Source organism: Euleptes europaea, chromosome 12 (genome assembly GCF_029931775.1).
Source record: "Euleptes europaea isolate rEulEur1 chromosome 12, rEulEur1.hap1, whole genome shotgun sequence".
NCBI lineage: Eukaryota > Metazoa > Chordata > Lepidosauria > Squamata > Sphaerodactylidae > Euleptes > Euleptes europaea.
The window spans coordinates 58,252,536-58,268,161 of NC_079323.1; the positions used below are offsets into that span (position 1 = coordinate 58,252,536).

At 39.3% G+C, this 15,626-nt stretch overlaps 1 protein-coding gene across 9 annotated transcripts in view; it reads right to left on the minus strand.

The window, feature by feature from the left end:
- SYNJ1 (synaptojanin 1) overlaps positions 1 to 15,626 on the minus strand; it is a 79,188-nt gene that overhangs the window by 24,008 nt on the left and 39,554 nt on the right. For all 9 annotated transcript variants that reach the window (XM_056858920.1, XM_056858921.1, XM_056858923.1 and 6 more), the window contains 11 exons: positions 14,205 to 14,396; positions 14,036 to 14,120; positions 12,968 to 13,108; positions 11,223 to 11,415; positions 10,599 to 10,757; positions 8,448 to 8,604; positions 6,759 to 6,876; positions 5,719 to 5,934; positions 2,105 to 2,183; positions 1,299 to 1,461; positions 479 to 682 (listed from right to left, as the gene is read on the minus strand). In XM_056858920.1, the coding sequence (XP_056714898.1) occupies positions 479 to 682; positions 1,299 to 1,461; positions 2,105 to 2,183; positions 5,719 to 5,934; positions 6,759 to 6,876; positions 8,448 to 8,604; positions 10,599 to 10,757; positions 11,223 to 11,415; positions 12,968 to 13,108; positions 14,036 to 14,120; positions 14,205 to 14,396 (1,707 nt within the window). The remainder of the gene's footprint in view (positions 1 to 478; positions 683 to 1,298; positions 1,462 to 2,104; positions 2,184 to 5,718; positions 5,935 to 6,758; positions 6,877 to 8,447; positions 8,605 to 10,598; positions 10,758 to 11,222; positions 11,416 to 12,967; positions 13,109 to 14,035; positions 14,121 to 14,204; positions 14,397 to 15,626) is intronic.

The window sequence follows — 15,626 nt, forward strand, 5'->3', positions numbered from 1 at the left end:
TACGAGGCTGCCTTACACTGAGTCAGAACAGTGGTCAATCAAGATCAGCACTGTCTGTTTCAACTGGGAGTGGCCTTTCACATAATCTACTCCCTGATCCTTTTAACTGGGGATGCTGGGGGTTGAACATGGGACCCCTGGAATCTTATACGTGCAAAGCAGATGTTCCACTACCAAGCCCCCCGCCCGAATACACAACCATGTAGTGATAAAAGGATGAAGTTGATTGCCATTTACATTGATAAGCTACATTATGTCTTTTCAAACATATTTACTCGACCATATTACGAGTGCCAATTTACTCAACCATATTACGTGTGCTGCATCTGGGGTTTCAAACCTGAATTCCTACATCTATAGTCATATGTATTTGGTGGAATAAATAAATCATATATGTCTGTAAGGTATTTAAGACATGACAGCCCTTTACAATCAAGCTTCAAGTAAAGAGAACAACACTTCTAAGATGTGATAATACCTTGAGAAGATATAGGAGGCCCAGGGGTCTTGCTGGGTGTTCTGCTTGGCCTTGATGGAGGGGGTCCATCGGACAGTGTAGGTGATTGGCAGGGGCTTGAACGAGGTGAAGAGCCAGGTGAAGCCCCAAGACAAGAACCTGCTGCTAGCTGCAGGTGTTGAGGAAGGATTTCTTCTACTTCAGCACAGTAGTCATCAATATCACCTGGAAACAAAGAAAATACTCTACAGATTCATCCATCCTACCATAATTAGTATCCTACCATCCTACCATAATTAGCTACAGATTCATCCATCCTACCATAATTAGTATAGCAAAGACACTTTAAAAATTAAAACCATTGTTAATTACTTTTCTACACAATCCTTATAAGGGTTAAACAGCATAAGTATAATCCAGAGTGGATGACAGGATGAAATCTTAGCATTCAATTTTAAATAGGAGATGAGTTTTGTGACAGGATGAAATCTAAGCATCCAATTTTAAATGGGAGAAGAGTTTTCAATTGTTTTTAATCACTGAGAACTGCAGACTATCTTTAAACACAATGTTACAGCCATGATCTAATGAACAAGACCCAATTAAAACCTGATGTTGATAAACTGATCCATAAAAATAAGAACAGAAAGTACAGATGGCAACAATAGGGCAACTTCTGTTGGTTAACAGATTAAAGGTACAAGAGCTACTTAAACAGTGGCATTGTACATTAGGAAACATGCAAACCAAGTGGCTTTTATTTTGTTTCATTTCAGTAATATGCCGCTTAAGCACAGAGAACAGCTTCCATAACACAAATTCAAGATTGAGTTTGGCAAACCTTCCATATCGTAGTCTGCAGAAATATCTGCATCTTCACAAAGCAAAGTAGAACTTGTTGATGAAGGCAATCCAAAATTAACTTTCTCCAAATCCATCTCTTCTTCCAAGCTCTTGATCCAATCTGGGCTTTTCAAATTAATGTTAATTGTTTTCCCAAGAAGCTGAATTTCCATTAGATCAAAGAAAAACCAACCTTGTCAGTTTCACAGCAGTTACATAGAAGTTTATATCACTACATTTTTAAAAAATTGCACCTATAATGTTGAAGTGAAAATGGTGGTGAAATTTCTCCCTTACAATGCAATGAAAGATTTTGAATCTTTTTAAATTCTAGTTGTTTGGAAGGTGTGGCATTAGAAAACAAACTTAAAGGCAGAATAAAATGGAAATATAGAATAAATTCCAGGGTTAAAGATACTGATACCTTAAGACCTAAGGAATCAGAATCCTCATGCTTCCCATGAGCAGCCTGGTCTCATTTCAGAAACCAGAACAGTAGGTATTGCCTCTGTGGTAACCCCAAAGCAGCTAGGTAGCTCAGCTTGCAAGACTAGCAAACTGAATCATCGGAACCTTATTTCCAAAGATCCAGACCTGCATGGCTAGATCTTAATTTAGTTGTACAAGGGAACTAGTTTTCAGCAGGCCTTGGCTCCAACAGAGCTCCAACATTCACAAAATATGTGAGAGCAATTCATTGGAAATGCATGCATCATAAACTGACTGAGACAATCAAAATCATTGTAACATGCTTACAAAATTACTATTTAGCAAGCTACGTGACTTTAGTAAGCTTCACCTTACCTCAATACCATTCTGGTCCAGAACATTCAAAGCGGAGCTCCCTTCCAAAAATGTCACCCACATTTTGTCATCTACAAATCTGTAGGAGACATGACAAATTGCAAAACAAAATATTTATACTTTCAGTTTTACCACATGATGAATAATTATATCACAGCATGTGAGAAGTGCAATTCAGGAGCCATACTTGCAACAAGTGCTCTAACAATTCTAGAAGCACAAATGTTAAGTTTAAAGGCCAGGCGTGCATCCTTAAACATCCTAAGTAAGGATGGGTGCCTGTACTTTTACTTAAAAAAATAAACCTCTTGCAGCAAACAGTAAAACACAGGAAGGATTATTACCATGTCAAGTGTGGAGCTGCTCTTAGAACTGGAAAATATTATTTCCCCTGTTCTGAATGTATATTGCTCCTCAGTCAAGGTTGCCACTAAAAATTTGTTTTCCTTCTCCCTGACTTTTCCTAACTGACTTCTGTCTATTTCCCTGGCCACCATTCAAAAACAGCCCCAATTTTTAAAATGTACAGGTTATGTCACATTAAATAAAGGTTTTATTAAACAGTTTAAAACTACACATGTCATTCATAGTCCACCTTTCTCACTGGAAATCAAGGCAGATTACACAAGTGAGTCAATACAATCAACAGGATGGGACAGGCAACAAACAATGAATAGGATCTGGGTTGGAGAACCAACCAGAAATTGAAAAAAACAGAATTGAAGCAAAGCATAAGTGTTAACATGACACATTGGTTTCTAAGAAAGTTAATGGGTGTTCCTTACTGCATGGCAGGGATTGTTATTAGAGCCGAGCTGGGGAGTCGTTCCCTGGAGGTAAAAGCATGGGCTTTAATTTTTAGCTGTCAATTAAAATTTCTCTTTGCTCTTCCTGACAGTAGCCTTCTAAGTTTCTTATCCATGACTCATATCTTAATCCCTGGTTTGAGTATGTAGATGCTAAACTTCAGAGGCCAGGATTGGAAAATACCCTTTTGTCAATTATGTCTTTTTCTACAACCCGCTCTAGTGCAAAAAGACTGTTCCAGTGGGACCTAAACAGCACTGCTCTCTGTGCCCACCGTGTGTGCTCTCCTGCTTTTTGGGAGTTTACATATTCAAATTCTTGTTGTCCGTATATTGATTTCCTAACTATCACAGTTTACAGAACAGCTTTCTTTTTAGCAAGATTCACTGTATTATCACAGCTATTTTGAGTAGGCGCTATTCTAAAAAGCCCTACTCTGAGTGTCTGTGGATGTGGAACTGGTTCTATCGAAACCATGGAGCATGTCTTATTTTATTGTAGAAGATATAAGCTCTTAAGGATACAGCTAATCAATCAATTAATTCCTGATATAGACATGCCTATAGCTACAATTTCTGCTGGGTGGCTGTGATTCAGCTATCACAGTTACAGTAGTGAAATTTATTTTGAGTTTATTTGAATTTAGGAGACACAAAAACATATATACAATTAAATAAATTATATAAAATAAAACAATTTTAAAAATTCTGCCCAGCAGTTCAGTGTGGTTAGCTCACAGCCTATGGGCTAGGAGCTGTACCATTAATGGAAAGGAAAAGTATAGGCCACACAGTCCCTAATAATTTGTCCAAGTAACTTTGTGAATCATTTTGTACAGTGCTACTATATTGCCTGCATAGAAAAGCCCTCTTGAATAATTCAGTTTTGCATAGTTTGCTGAAAGCCTGGAGCGTGAACGCCTTCCTGATCTCAGGCAGACTATTCCCATAAGGTGGGGGCCACAAGAGAGAAGGCACGCGTATAGGCAGCTGTTGATTTTGCCCATTTGCAGGTTAGTACCTGCAGAAGACCCTATTCAGATGAGTGAAGCTGGTATACTTTCGTATGAGTGGCAGGAAAAGTCAATTTCGATACTGTCAACAGTAGTATCCTACTGAGCTGACTCTCAGCACTGGGATTAAGAGGCACTGTATTACGGTGGATTCAGTCCTATCTGGCAGGTTGGTCTCATTTGCTCTGGTTGGTGCCTCACCTGCATCCATTGCTGGTCAGTCAGTTCTAGCCACAGTGATCTGTGCCTTAGTTACATCTAGACTGGACTACTGCAATGTGATCTACTCTATCCTTGAGGAGTGTTTGCAAGCTGCAGCTAGTGCAGAATGGTTGTGACTGCTGGTTGTGTTGCAGTAGCAATTATATCATTCCTTTTTTCTTGCTGAGTTTGCAAGTTGAACACCAGTTGTTTTGATCATCCTTTGTCTTGGACAGTTAGTTGGAACTATTACTGGAAAAGGCTTTATTAATTGCTTTTTAATAGTTGTGATTGGCCTTCTTATCTTAATATCCCAGAGGATCTCATAAGGACTTGCTGATTGGCTATTAGCATCTGTATTGCAATCTTTATTTAGGGTAACCAATCAGATATTTAGAAATAGTCACATGATTGTGAGAACCAAACTTACAGAAAGATGAAAATTTTCTCTATAAATAAGCACTCCTGTGAGAAGCAAATTAGATTTCTCTGGCTGAAGTCTCAGAATGCAGAGGTTTAAGAGGAAATAAGATCTCTTGGTGACATACTGAGCACTTTAGGTCTTTTTGATAATCCATAAAAGCAGAGACTAAAAGCTAAAAACCTGATTTGTTTTAAACAATTATAATCAATTATAATATGAATAGATAATGCTAGGAACTCTGATCTTATTACATGCCTGTCCACAGTTTCTGTAGGGTTAATTATTTTATATCTTTATTTTTTACTGTCTTGCTTAATAAAAAGAATATCTTCTTTGTTTAATAAAAGACAAAAGACTCTACAGGTGTTTGCCTTGGTTGCTGGTTGCTCAAAAGAGAAAAACTGGGCTCACGTCCAAAAGGATTATTTTGTATGATCAAGAGTCAGAGTGGAGACGTTACTTTCTCTGGCACGATGAAACTTAGAGGACTCTATGGCTATGCACTGTTTCAGAAGAAGAGCTTTTGACAGATCATTCCATGCAAATCTCTCTCTAATGTCACAGGGATTATTTCTCATGCTACAGTTGGCCCCAGTTATCGGGACGATATGTCCCCAATAGTACAGCAATTACACTGGCTAGCTATCCACTCCCGAGCCCAATTCAAGATGTTGGTTTTGTACTTTAGGGACTGGGGGATCTGAAGGACCGTCTTCTCCCATAATTTTCTGCTTGGGAATTAAGATTGGGAGGAGAGGACCTCCTGACTGTCCCACCAATCAAAGAAGCTCATCTGGTGGGCACATGAGAGAAGGCCTTCTTAGTGGCAGCCCCATGATTACGGAACAACCTCCCCAGTGAGGTGCACCTGGCCTACTTATTTTCAATTGTCAGGAGGCAGCTGAAGACACTTCTGATTAGGGCTGCATTTTGACTGATTTAGCTTTTATTATTGGTAGTCCTAACTGGAGTTTTTAAACTATGACCTTAATATGTTCTATAATTGCTATTTTTATTGTGTTTTATAATGTTGTATTTATATTGTAAGCCATCTTGAGTTCCGCAAGGGAGAAAGGCGGCTAATAAATGTTTTAAATAATAACAATAAAAATAATAATTCAGAAAACTCTTTGTGCCACAACAGTATCTTTGAAATAAAGCTGTCCTAACCTTATAAGTATAACTTCACCATAAGTTGCAAATTTTTGAAGTAGTTCATCAATCAAAGCATCATCGAAATAGTTTTCTTCTGATGAAGACCCTTTGATGGAGACCATTATTGTGCCATCTGGTGGTCCCTGAACCGCAATCACTTCCTTGTAAATTTTCTGCCGCTCTTCTGCATCAACTTCAAAGATATCTATATCAACCAGTGAAACAACAGGCCTGAAAAAATATCAGCAAAGGTTAGAAAACAAATAATGCTGGGGAACACAATTAAATATTTTTCAAGGGATTAGAACAGAGGTGGGGAATGTCAGGCCTGGGGGCCATTTAAGGCCCGTGAAATCATTTGGTCTGGCCCTTTGTGGGTCCTGGCAGATCTCTAGCTCAGAAGGATCTAAGATTGGTGATCCTGTCCACGGAAGGGGGCGGAATAGTCTCGATTCAAGGCGGAGGTGAGTTTGTTTTGCCGAGAAAAGGAACCATTCCCCCCCTTGCAGAAGAGTCATTAGCTATGGAGCTGCTAAGACCGCCCAAGAAACTGTGTTAACCCTTTCCCACTTGGGCCATGGAAAAACGTATTCCCTCTGTACTACAAGAGGGCTGGGGGCAAAAGTGGTGACAATGGAGGGGTTGAAGAGGGCATAGCCAGAATGCGCGGGGGGAGGGGGGAGAGTTCTTAGCCAGTGTGGCCTCATTTCATCCCTGCAGGCGGAGGTAGCAGGAGCTGGCTGTAAAATCCGGCCCCGACCATGCGGAGCAGGAGCAACTCCGGTGTGCGGCTGGACAGCTACACCCGGCTGGTGCTACAGACCATCCTGTGCCACCAGGTGGGCGAGTGCGCCACCGGTTGGATGCCTGCCTGCTTGCCCATGCGGGTGGGGGTCATCTGGGGCAGCTATCTGCTTGGGGCTTGGTCAGCTAATTTTTAAGTTGATAATTTTGTATGGCCCGCGAATGATGTTATAAATATCCAAATGGCCCTTGGCAGAAAAAAGGTCCCCCACCCCTGGATTAGAAGGTATTACAAAATGCAAAGTTCAAACCTATGATCAGATGTTTTCAGCTCTGCCCTCCCATAATACAACAGTGTTCCGGGACTCCAGGTGTAAAGAAGTTTACTTTCATCGTGAAAGCTGGAATTGAGAAGATCCATATCTTCCGCTAACAAACAAATTAAATTAGACTATGAATTAAATTAAATTAGACTATGGATAAGCAGAAGACAAAGAAGGGAGATACTATGTTTACATGCAGTTAAGTACAAAATACATACACCTAGTCAAGTAAGAGGTACTTGTTTTACAAGTCGCATCTCTTTTTTTGGAAACGGCAGTTAAGAAAGGATCAGTTTAAACAGTGACCTACATACACATGCACGCATCAACAGGCATGCAAGATGAATAGGTATTTTGTCCTTAATATTACTGAGCACTTATATACATTGTAACTGTTCAAATAGTTTTGCGTATGTTCTCAGCACTGTGGGCATACACAGCCACACACAGTAGTAGTAGTAAAGCAATAATTGGTCATACATTCTTCTGAAAATTTGGCTGCTATTTTGCATGAACAAGAACTATATATTTTAACATTAAATGCAGCTAATATATTTTTTTTAGTATTAACTATCTCGATTCTTTACCATGGGTGTCAAACTTATTTGTTATGAGGGCTTAATATGACATAAATATCACTGTGTCGGGCCGGGCCATTTGTACCATAAAATGTAATGCCAGGTACCAGAGATATAAGCTTTATGGAAGACACAGGCAATGCCAATTAAGGATATTATTGTTTACTTAAAATACAAACATGCTTAAAACAATAACACTGTTAAATAAAAGAAAATACTGTAAGAGTATTATTGTTTTAAGCAAGTTTGTATTTTAAGTAAAAAAAATAAAGCTAAAAATAATATCATTAATTGACTTTGCCCATGGCCTCTATAAAGTTTGTATCTCTGGTCCCTGGCATTAATTAAAAAAAAAAATTAAACTGGGTTGGGGATAGCTGCCTTGGCTGGCGAGCTTGCAGTGGCCTCGCCAGTCCAGATCTGCACTAGGGGAGGGGTGGCTGCCTTGGCTGGTGAGCCTGCAGCCAAGAAAGACAGGGAGAGAGTGGGAAAAGGAGAAAGAGATAGAGAGAAAGAGAACAAGAGAAAGAGGGAGGAGAGAGAGATTGAGATATTGAGAGAAAGAAAGAGAGAAAGAGAGAAAGAGAGAAAGAGAGAAAGAAAGAGAGAAAGAGAGAAAGAGAGAAAGAGAGAAAGAGAGAAAGAGAGAAAGAGAGAAAGAGAGAAAGGGAGGGAGAGAGGGAGAGAGGGAGAGACAGAGAAAAAGAAGGGGGAAAGAAAGAGAAACAGGGACGGAGAGGGTCACTGGCTGGGCTTGCAGGGCTGCTGTGGTCCCAGGAAACCCAGAAAGGCACAGGAGAGGGTAGCTGGCTGGGCTCACTGGGGCCCCGGGAAGCCCAGAAAGTGATGGGGGAGATTGCTGGCTGGACTCGTGGGGCTGCTGCAGCCTTGGGAAGCCCAGAAAGGGATGGGGGATGGGGGATGGGGGAGCAGGGGCTGGCTGCCTCAGTTCCGTGGGCTGGAGAAAAGCCCTTGGCAGGACGCATCCGGCCCGTGGGCCATACCTTTGACACCCCTGCTTTAGCCATTCTTATCTCACTTTTATCAGAAGTAAGGCCACTTTGTGTTAATAATATTCAAGTGAATTTTATAAGCTGACCTGATCGGTCAAAAGGCCACTTTCTTCTCCTCCACAGCACACGATCTGTCCAGGCCGGTGTGCGACATTTTTCACTGGTATCATAGTCATCAGAAAATAAGTCATATTTGTAAGTAGGGGCAAAAGCTATTTTTCCTTCTAAAAAGCCCCTGAACACCTGAAAGGAAGAGAACTCGAGTAACAGGAAAGTTGCAAATTTACTGCTTCGAAAGTGAAAAATGACCCTGGGATATCACACGGTCATCATTTACTTACTTCATTTATATCCTGCCTTTCTTCCCAATGGGTACTTAAAGTGGTTTACGTTGCTCTCCTCCATTTTATCCTCCTAACAACCCTATGAGGTAGGTTAGGCTGTGTGTGTGTAACTGGCTCCCCTCCCCTGGTGCTAATGTGAATCAGGTCCTGAGGCACTTAGGGAAGTTTCCCACAGCTACCACATGGCTGCAGTGAAAGTGATATGGGTAGGGGTTCTGCAACCTGTTTTGTGGCCAAATGCATCATGTCGTTTTGCAAAAAGACAGCGACTTGCCTACGGCCATACTGTGAGCTTCATGGCTGACCTAGGATTGGAATCCAGGTCTCTGCTTACAACCACAATCTTGTAACAGCTCTTTTTCTACAGAAAGGGCTTTCAACAGGTCTATATCCAGTCCCAAACTATGGCATCACATTAAGAAATGGAAAAGCAGGATGAAACAGCTGTATGTCATCAGCATACTGACGCCACCCAGTGCCACACATCTGAACAATTTTACCTAATACTCATGAATATACATTAATCAGGAGAGAGAAGACTGAACTTGCTGATCTTTCTCTAAGTTAAAACCTGTAAGCACCCTTAATTACTTTTTAGGATCTCTCTTACTGAAATGACCAAAACCATTAGTGCTGATGATACATGCAAAATGCAGACACTTTTACAAAGCAGGGAGAAGTCAGAGAGGGGAGAATCCTATTTGTATCCTTAGTGGCTCAGCATACTACAGCAGTGGTGTGTAAAACCTTACACAGATTGTATTTTGGGATATATTCCTGCCCTGATGTTAGATCTCAGAAGCTAAGCAGGGTCAGCCCTGGTTAGTACTTGGATGGGAGAACACCAATGAAGTCCAGGATAACTACACAAAGACAGGCAATGGTAAGCCACATTTGTTCATCCCTTGCCTTGGAAACCCTATGAGTTCACCATAGGTCAGCTGCAACTTGATGGAACTTTATAGACATTCACCATCTCAAGCCTAACTCCAATGTACCTTGCACTAGGTAAGTGTCCCCACACCTGCAGATACTGGTTCTGGTAGCCATCATCAGTATGATTCACAACTTCCTGAGCCCATTTTAAACACCATGTTTCTTGCTTTCAGATTTCCCTTCTCCTTTTGCATATTTAATAACTCATGCCAGTTCTGTGAGAAATTGTCAAGTAATTTATTACAACCTACCCTGAGTTTTTTTGGGGAGAAGCAGGACAGAAATACTTTAAATAAATAAATGTTTCTGTGAAATGAGGGAAGGCCTTCATCCCTCTAAGAGACCTCAACAACACTTCTCTGGATCAAGTTTGTATTGCCACTTGCCTATGAATTGTGCCAAAAAAAGTGCATCTGGGGAGGAATTTAATCCAAGAATACCAGTCAACAGCTTTAAATCTACCCGAGTGGCTCAGAGATCCTAGAACTAGTTATAGTGATTTTCCCCTTCTGTTGTACTGCACATGAAACAAACCTTTGGATTCTGCCTTGCTTTGCTTCCACCAGCGTAGTAGCTGAGGTGGAAGCACCTGCATCCCAGTAGCTCCAGTCTGGGATAGGTCTGGGAGGCCAGATCACCACATTCTGCACTAGCTTATTTCTGAACATGTATAATTCTAGACAGTGAACTAGTCCTAACAGTGATGGAGCTCAATCAATCAATCTTTATTGCTACAGTCAAAGACCAGCATATATACAAATTACAATTGTTATAAAAAGAGGAAAAAATGTATAAAATCAAAAACTAAAAACCCTGATTGAATAAATAAGCTGATAACTATATAGCTGTCATAAGTGAATTATGCGAACCTCAGCTACAAATCAGTAATGGAGAGATGAATTTATAACCCACAATTAGTAGGCAGCAAAAAAAGAAGAAGAAAACTTGAGATGTTACCTGCCCAGCATTTTTCTGATTGACAAGTTGATCTCCTGCAAGAAGAGCATCCCAATTCTGCTGCCGAATTAGTTCCTTTACTTCTTCATTAGGAAGATCTATACGATAATTAAAGTCACCACACCAGAATACATAATCATGGGAAAAGAGCAGTCTTCCCTGTGGAAAACAAACAAGAAAGCCACCAACATCAAATGTGCATCACAGCATGACATCTAGCAAAGCTTGTGTGCCTTTTTCACTGCATTTACAGTCTTGTTTCCTGCTTGTTCTTATAATCTAAAAGGTCAATTTGTAATAAACTGACTTGAAAGATAACTGCTTAAAACCATGGAGAGAAGTTAAATAAAACTATTGAAAGAAAACAGAAAATAATTCAGAATAAATCCTTCTTTAATAATAAATAATTCAGAATAAATCACAGAAAATATGATCAACTGATTAAAGCAACAAAGCAAATATTTTGTGTTGGAATATGAAATAGATTACAAACTTTTTTCCAGAAATATTACAATTTAGTATGTTATATTTCCTTCTGCAAGGAAAATATATACCCAGTTCTTTGGAAAACCTATTAAAGCATGTTTTAAAAGTATCTAGTTAGGTCATCTGATTGCTCCTTACCATTGGGAAGCTTAGTTTCCGACATATTTCTATGAAATCTTCATTTCTCTCTTTGACTTGTGACTGTCCTGCAGCAAAATGACTACATACAAAGCAAAGACTAGAGGTATGGAACAACATCCGAATGGCTACTGCACCCTTATTACCAGTAGCTCCTCCCATGCCAGTCTTCACTGTATCAACCGCAACATCTCTAAAATGATAAAATGAAAACATCAGTTGAACTTTTAAAAACTTGTTGGCAAAGGTTTCAACAGCCTCAACTATATTAACACTCCTGAAGTGTTTACTGAAAGTCATCTAAGAATATACTATTGCGTCTCCTTGTATATAACTGTGTTAGTCATTAGTGGCACAAAGACAGCCAGAATAAAGAGAATCCGTTCTTTTCAGACTTACAAAAGTTATCCTTAACTAATCACCTATGTGCTCCTTGCAAGTTTCTAGTTAGCTGGTGACTTACAATTCTAAACTATATCGCCAGTAGCCATGTATTGTACGTATACCCCACTAAAGCTTTATGCTATTTTATTGTATCAATATGACATTTACTTTTGCAAACGAAAACAGCTACAGAGGTTATGAAAGCTATTACATCAGTTTCACAGGGACTATGTTAACTACTCTTGGATTCATCCCTGCCAGGAGCTTTTACTGCCCTATGGAATGAGGCAATCAAACAGTATATTTTATTTGAACAGTTGATACTAGAGCAACTGAACAAATTCAAAGAGATCATGGGACTGGAACTGAACTTTGATTGGAACTAGGTAATAGGGGCAAATACCCTCTGTGTATAGTTTTAATTATAAAACTGAGTTAATAAAGCCATTTGAATAGCCTTAATTACATTTATTCAAAAATCAAATTAGCTTCCAAGTCACTGATGGACATCCCAAGTTCAAAATTAAAGTTCTTCCTTTCAACTACTCAGGCTCTGGAACTCCTGAATATAGCAATTGTTTCACTACTCTTCCAAGCGTTCTGACTGTCAAAGTCCACAAAGCCTCCATTCAAATGCCCATTCATATTCATTTAGGTTAGCTGAGCTGTAGCTTGCATCACTACACCTGTTCATCTACCCCAACTCATGTTCACCTTGAGCAATGTTTCATTATCCTACCCTGGTACCCTACATTTGTAGTAAATTCTTGGCAGGTCCCATTCCTCCCTATTATTTCACCTTCATGTATCTGTTGTTCTATGCTCTTATTGGTTTAATTTTTTTATAAATACCTTATGCAGTTTCTACAATCAGAACATGTTTGAAATCTACTATCTACCAAATTCTCTAAATTGCAGGGGGGGGGGGGGAGAAGTGTGTGGTCAAACAGGATGAAAATGTTTGCAAAATACTCTACTTCGATTCAGCACTAATTAAAATGCACATCAGGAGAATCGTTTGGCCCTCATGCAATTTCTTCATGGCAGAGCTTTCAAATGTGCAGTCCTCTGCTTGCAGCCTGAAGAGGTAGAGTTACATAAGAGCTTTGCTACTTGATTACTGTAGAATGTATAAGCTGACAAATGGGTAAAAGTAGCACTGGGAAAGCAAAATACTACTGTACCAAAAGCGCTACTCTATGACATCTCATATTGTTGCCTAGAAATAAGACTGACACAACACACTGGATAACAAAATAGCTTAAAATAACATCAAAAAGTCATACATACTTGAAACCTTTAAATTTAATATTTTTAAAAAACCCTCGGAATTATTTGTTTCGGCATATCTGCACACTGACCTGATAAATGGTGCATGCTGAGGTCTGATAAATATGAAGAGGCAGACGCCCACCAATTGTTCTGAAGCCAGCAGAACATATTTGTAATCTCGTGAGATAGTCTTCTGTAATTCAGCAGCCCACAACTTTTGGTTGGTTGTACTGTCCATGTGTACAAAAAAATTCATTCACTATTAAAATATTCAAAAATTTTGCTAATGTTTTTAAAATATTTAATTGGTTCTTGACAACATGATACAACAAACATCAGGTAACTGAACATAATTTTCATTCAAAAGGAGAGGTGTATTGGTTGAAAGGCAAGTGGTAGCAGTACTCGTCAACAAAAATAGAATAGAACGGTTAATTTTTAAAGTCCGCTGCGGTGAAAATATTTGTTCATATTCCTGTGGTTTCATAGCACAGTAAAAATAACACTGTAGACTACTTTTTAAGGTAAGTCTCAGGTCAATCTACCCAGCCTTTTAAAGAGTGTTTCAATTTGTTATTGAAAAAAACCTTTGACTTCTGTTGAGCCACAGAATTTCCCATTAGTTAGAAAGCTAATTATTATGGTGGATTATTATTGGTTATCTTTTGCCATCCTTTCAAACTATGGCAGTGGCTCTCAGTCACAGAGAACTGCCACAGGTTACGGAGATCCTAATGTCATGTGCCCTTCAGCTCTCTACTCATAGTACTTTGTACTGCAATTATTTCATCTTACTTCTGGGCAGACCATTCCTGAAAGGAGGGGCTGGTGGATGCGTGTGGCCAGGAGCGGTGCAGCCATGTGCCTCCACAGAGGCTTCCTGGCCACCATGGACAAAATTAAAACAACCAAAATTGAAAAAATGGGGGAAATGCCCCCACAGAAAACAGCTAGGCTACACCACCAAAAAAAGCTCATTGCCTAGCTGTCTAAATGGAGGCATGGGCCTTATCAGGGAACAGGTATCAGCTATTCAAGAATTAGATTCTGGATTGTTTAGTACAGCAATAAAATTACATATTTTAACAACTTCTCTCAAATTTTAAATAAAAGGTGCTTCAACTGTTTTGTGTCTGCTATACGGCAATCTTACTTACCTTGCACTCACTATATTTCCTGCATTTAGCTCTACCATTTCTTCAAATCCAATAGCAAAGATATCAATAGGCTTGCTCCTTCGATCTAAAGTTAGACATAAAATTCTGACAATGACTAACAAAATCAGAACTTTCTAAAGATACAAACTAAGCAGTTAATGCTTTTTACCTTGGAATTCACTGATGCCAGCTAGTTTTGGTGCATCTAGAATCCAGTCAGTGAGTGTCTGATTTCTAAAGGCGATGCTTCGAAATTGCTTTCCGCCATTGACGTTCCATGTTCCAACACAAATTCGGATTTTTTTTGGTTTTGAATACTTATAAAAATTCTCGCACATGCTTTTCAGTATCTTTGCTGATGCTACAAAATATTGAGTACAATATTCAAAATACAAAATATTGATGTTCATAGGAAAATACACTGGAAAATTTCTTGTTTAATTCTAGAATCCCTCAAGCCAGCAAGCCATAGCCATGTTTGCAAAAGCCCTGAGCTCCAGCAATTACCAAACAGTGATGCATTCAAACAAGCAAATGTGAAGTTCCCTAATAATCTATGAAATAGATTTTTTTTGTGTTCCCATTTATACCTGTATAAAATAAACTGTTTCTGAAACTTTGTTATTCTCCAACATCCAAATTATTTCTCCAAATGTATACTCTCTCTATATTGTAACTCAACAGGTAATTTTGCCAGTCAATATGGAATAAAACAGAGTACAATTACATAATTGGAATACATACTTGCATGCAGAAAGGCCCAGGAAGTAAGCTATATTACTACCTACTCTTTTATAGCCTATACACCAGGTTAAATTCTAAATGTCACTATAAGAGACCAACTAACTTCTGTACAGACCCCAACATTACCCCTTCCTCTAGGAAGAACAACACAGCACATTTAATTCTCCAACACATACACCCCTATGAACAGTAAATTAAAGGGGGGAGGGGAGAGTATTGCAAAGCAGTCCCTATAAAGAACTCTTTGCAGAACTAACCTTAGTTTTTTAATATGCTAATATTGTTAAAGGACAAAGCAAATATGGTTTTAAACAGAAAGCTAACAGTGAGCTGTCCAGCCATGGCACACTGCTGGAACTACCCCTGGGTCATACTGAGTTTCTGGCTATACCAACTGATCTGTTTCACGGCAATTCTCTTCCTTTAAACCTGTCCTAGCAGATGCTTATAGTCAGATTCTCCCTCTCTTATTTGATCACCTGTCAAATGATGTCTACTCCTTGTGTACTCTGGTTTTTATTATTTTAGAACTCTTTAGACAGTGAGTCTTACTGCTAACAGCTCATTTTTACTCACAAGTCTTATGCCAGTCTTGCACTGAGTAGTTACTTTTAAGATTGGAACATCTAAGGCAGAAATAAAATGTACAATTATCCGAATCCCAGTTACGTCCCTAAAGCACCAAGTTTGTTTGGAGCATGCAAACAACTGAAAGCTAGTGGCAGTGTTTCCCTGTGCTACAGCAGAGAAGTTTTTAAGTCTTTGTTATTTTTATTTATTTCCTTTTGTTGTACAAATCAGGATAGCTATTACTTTATCTTCAAGGGAAGGCCGCAAGGTCCACTAG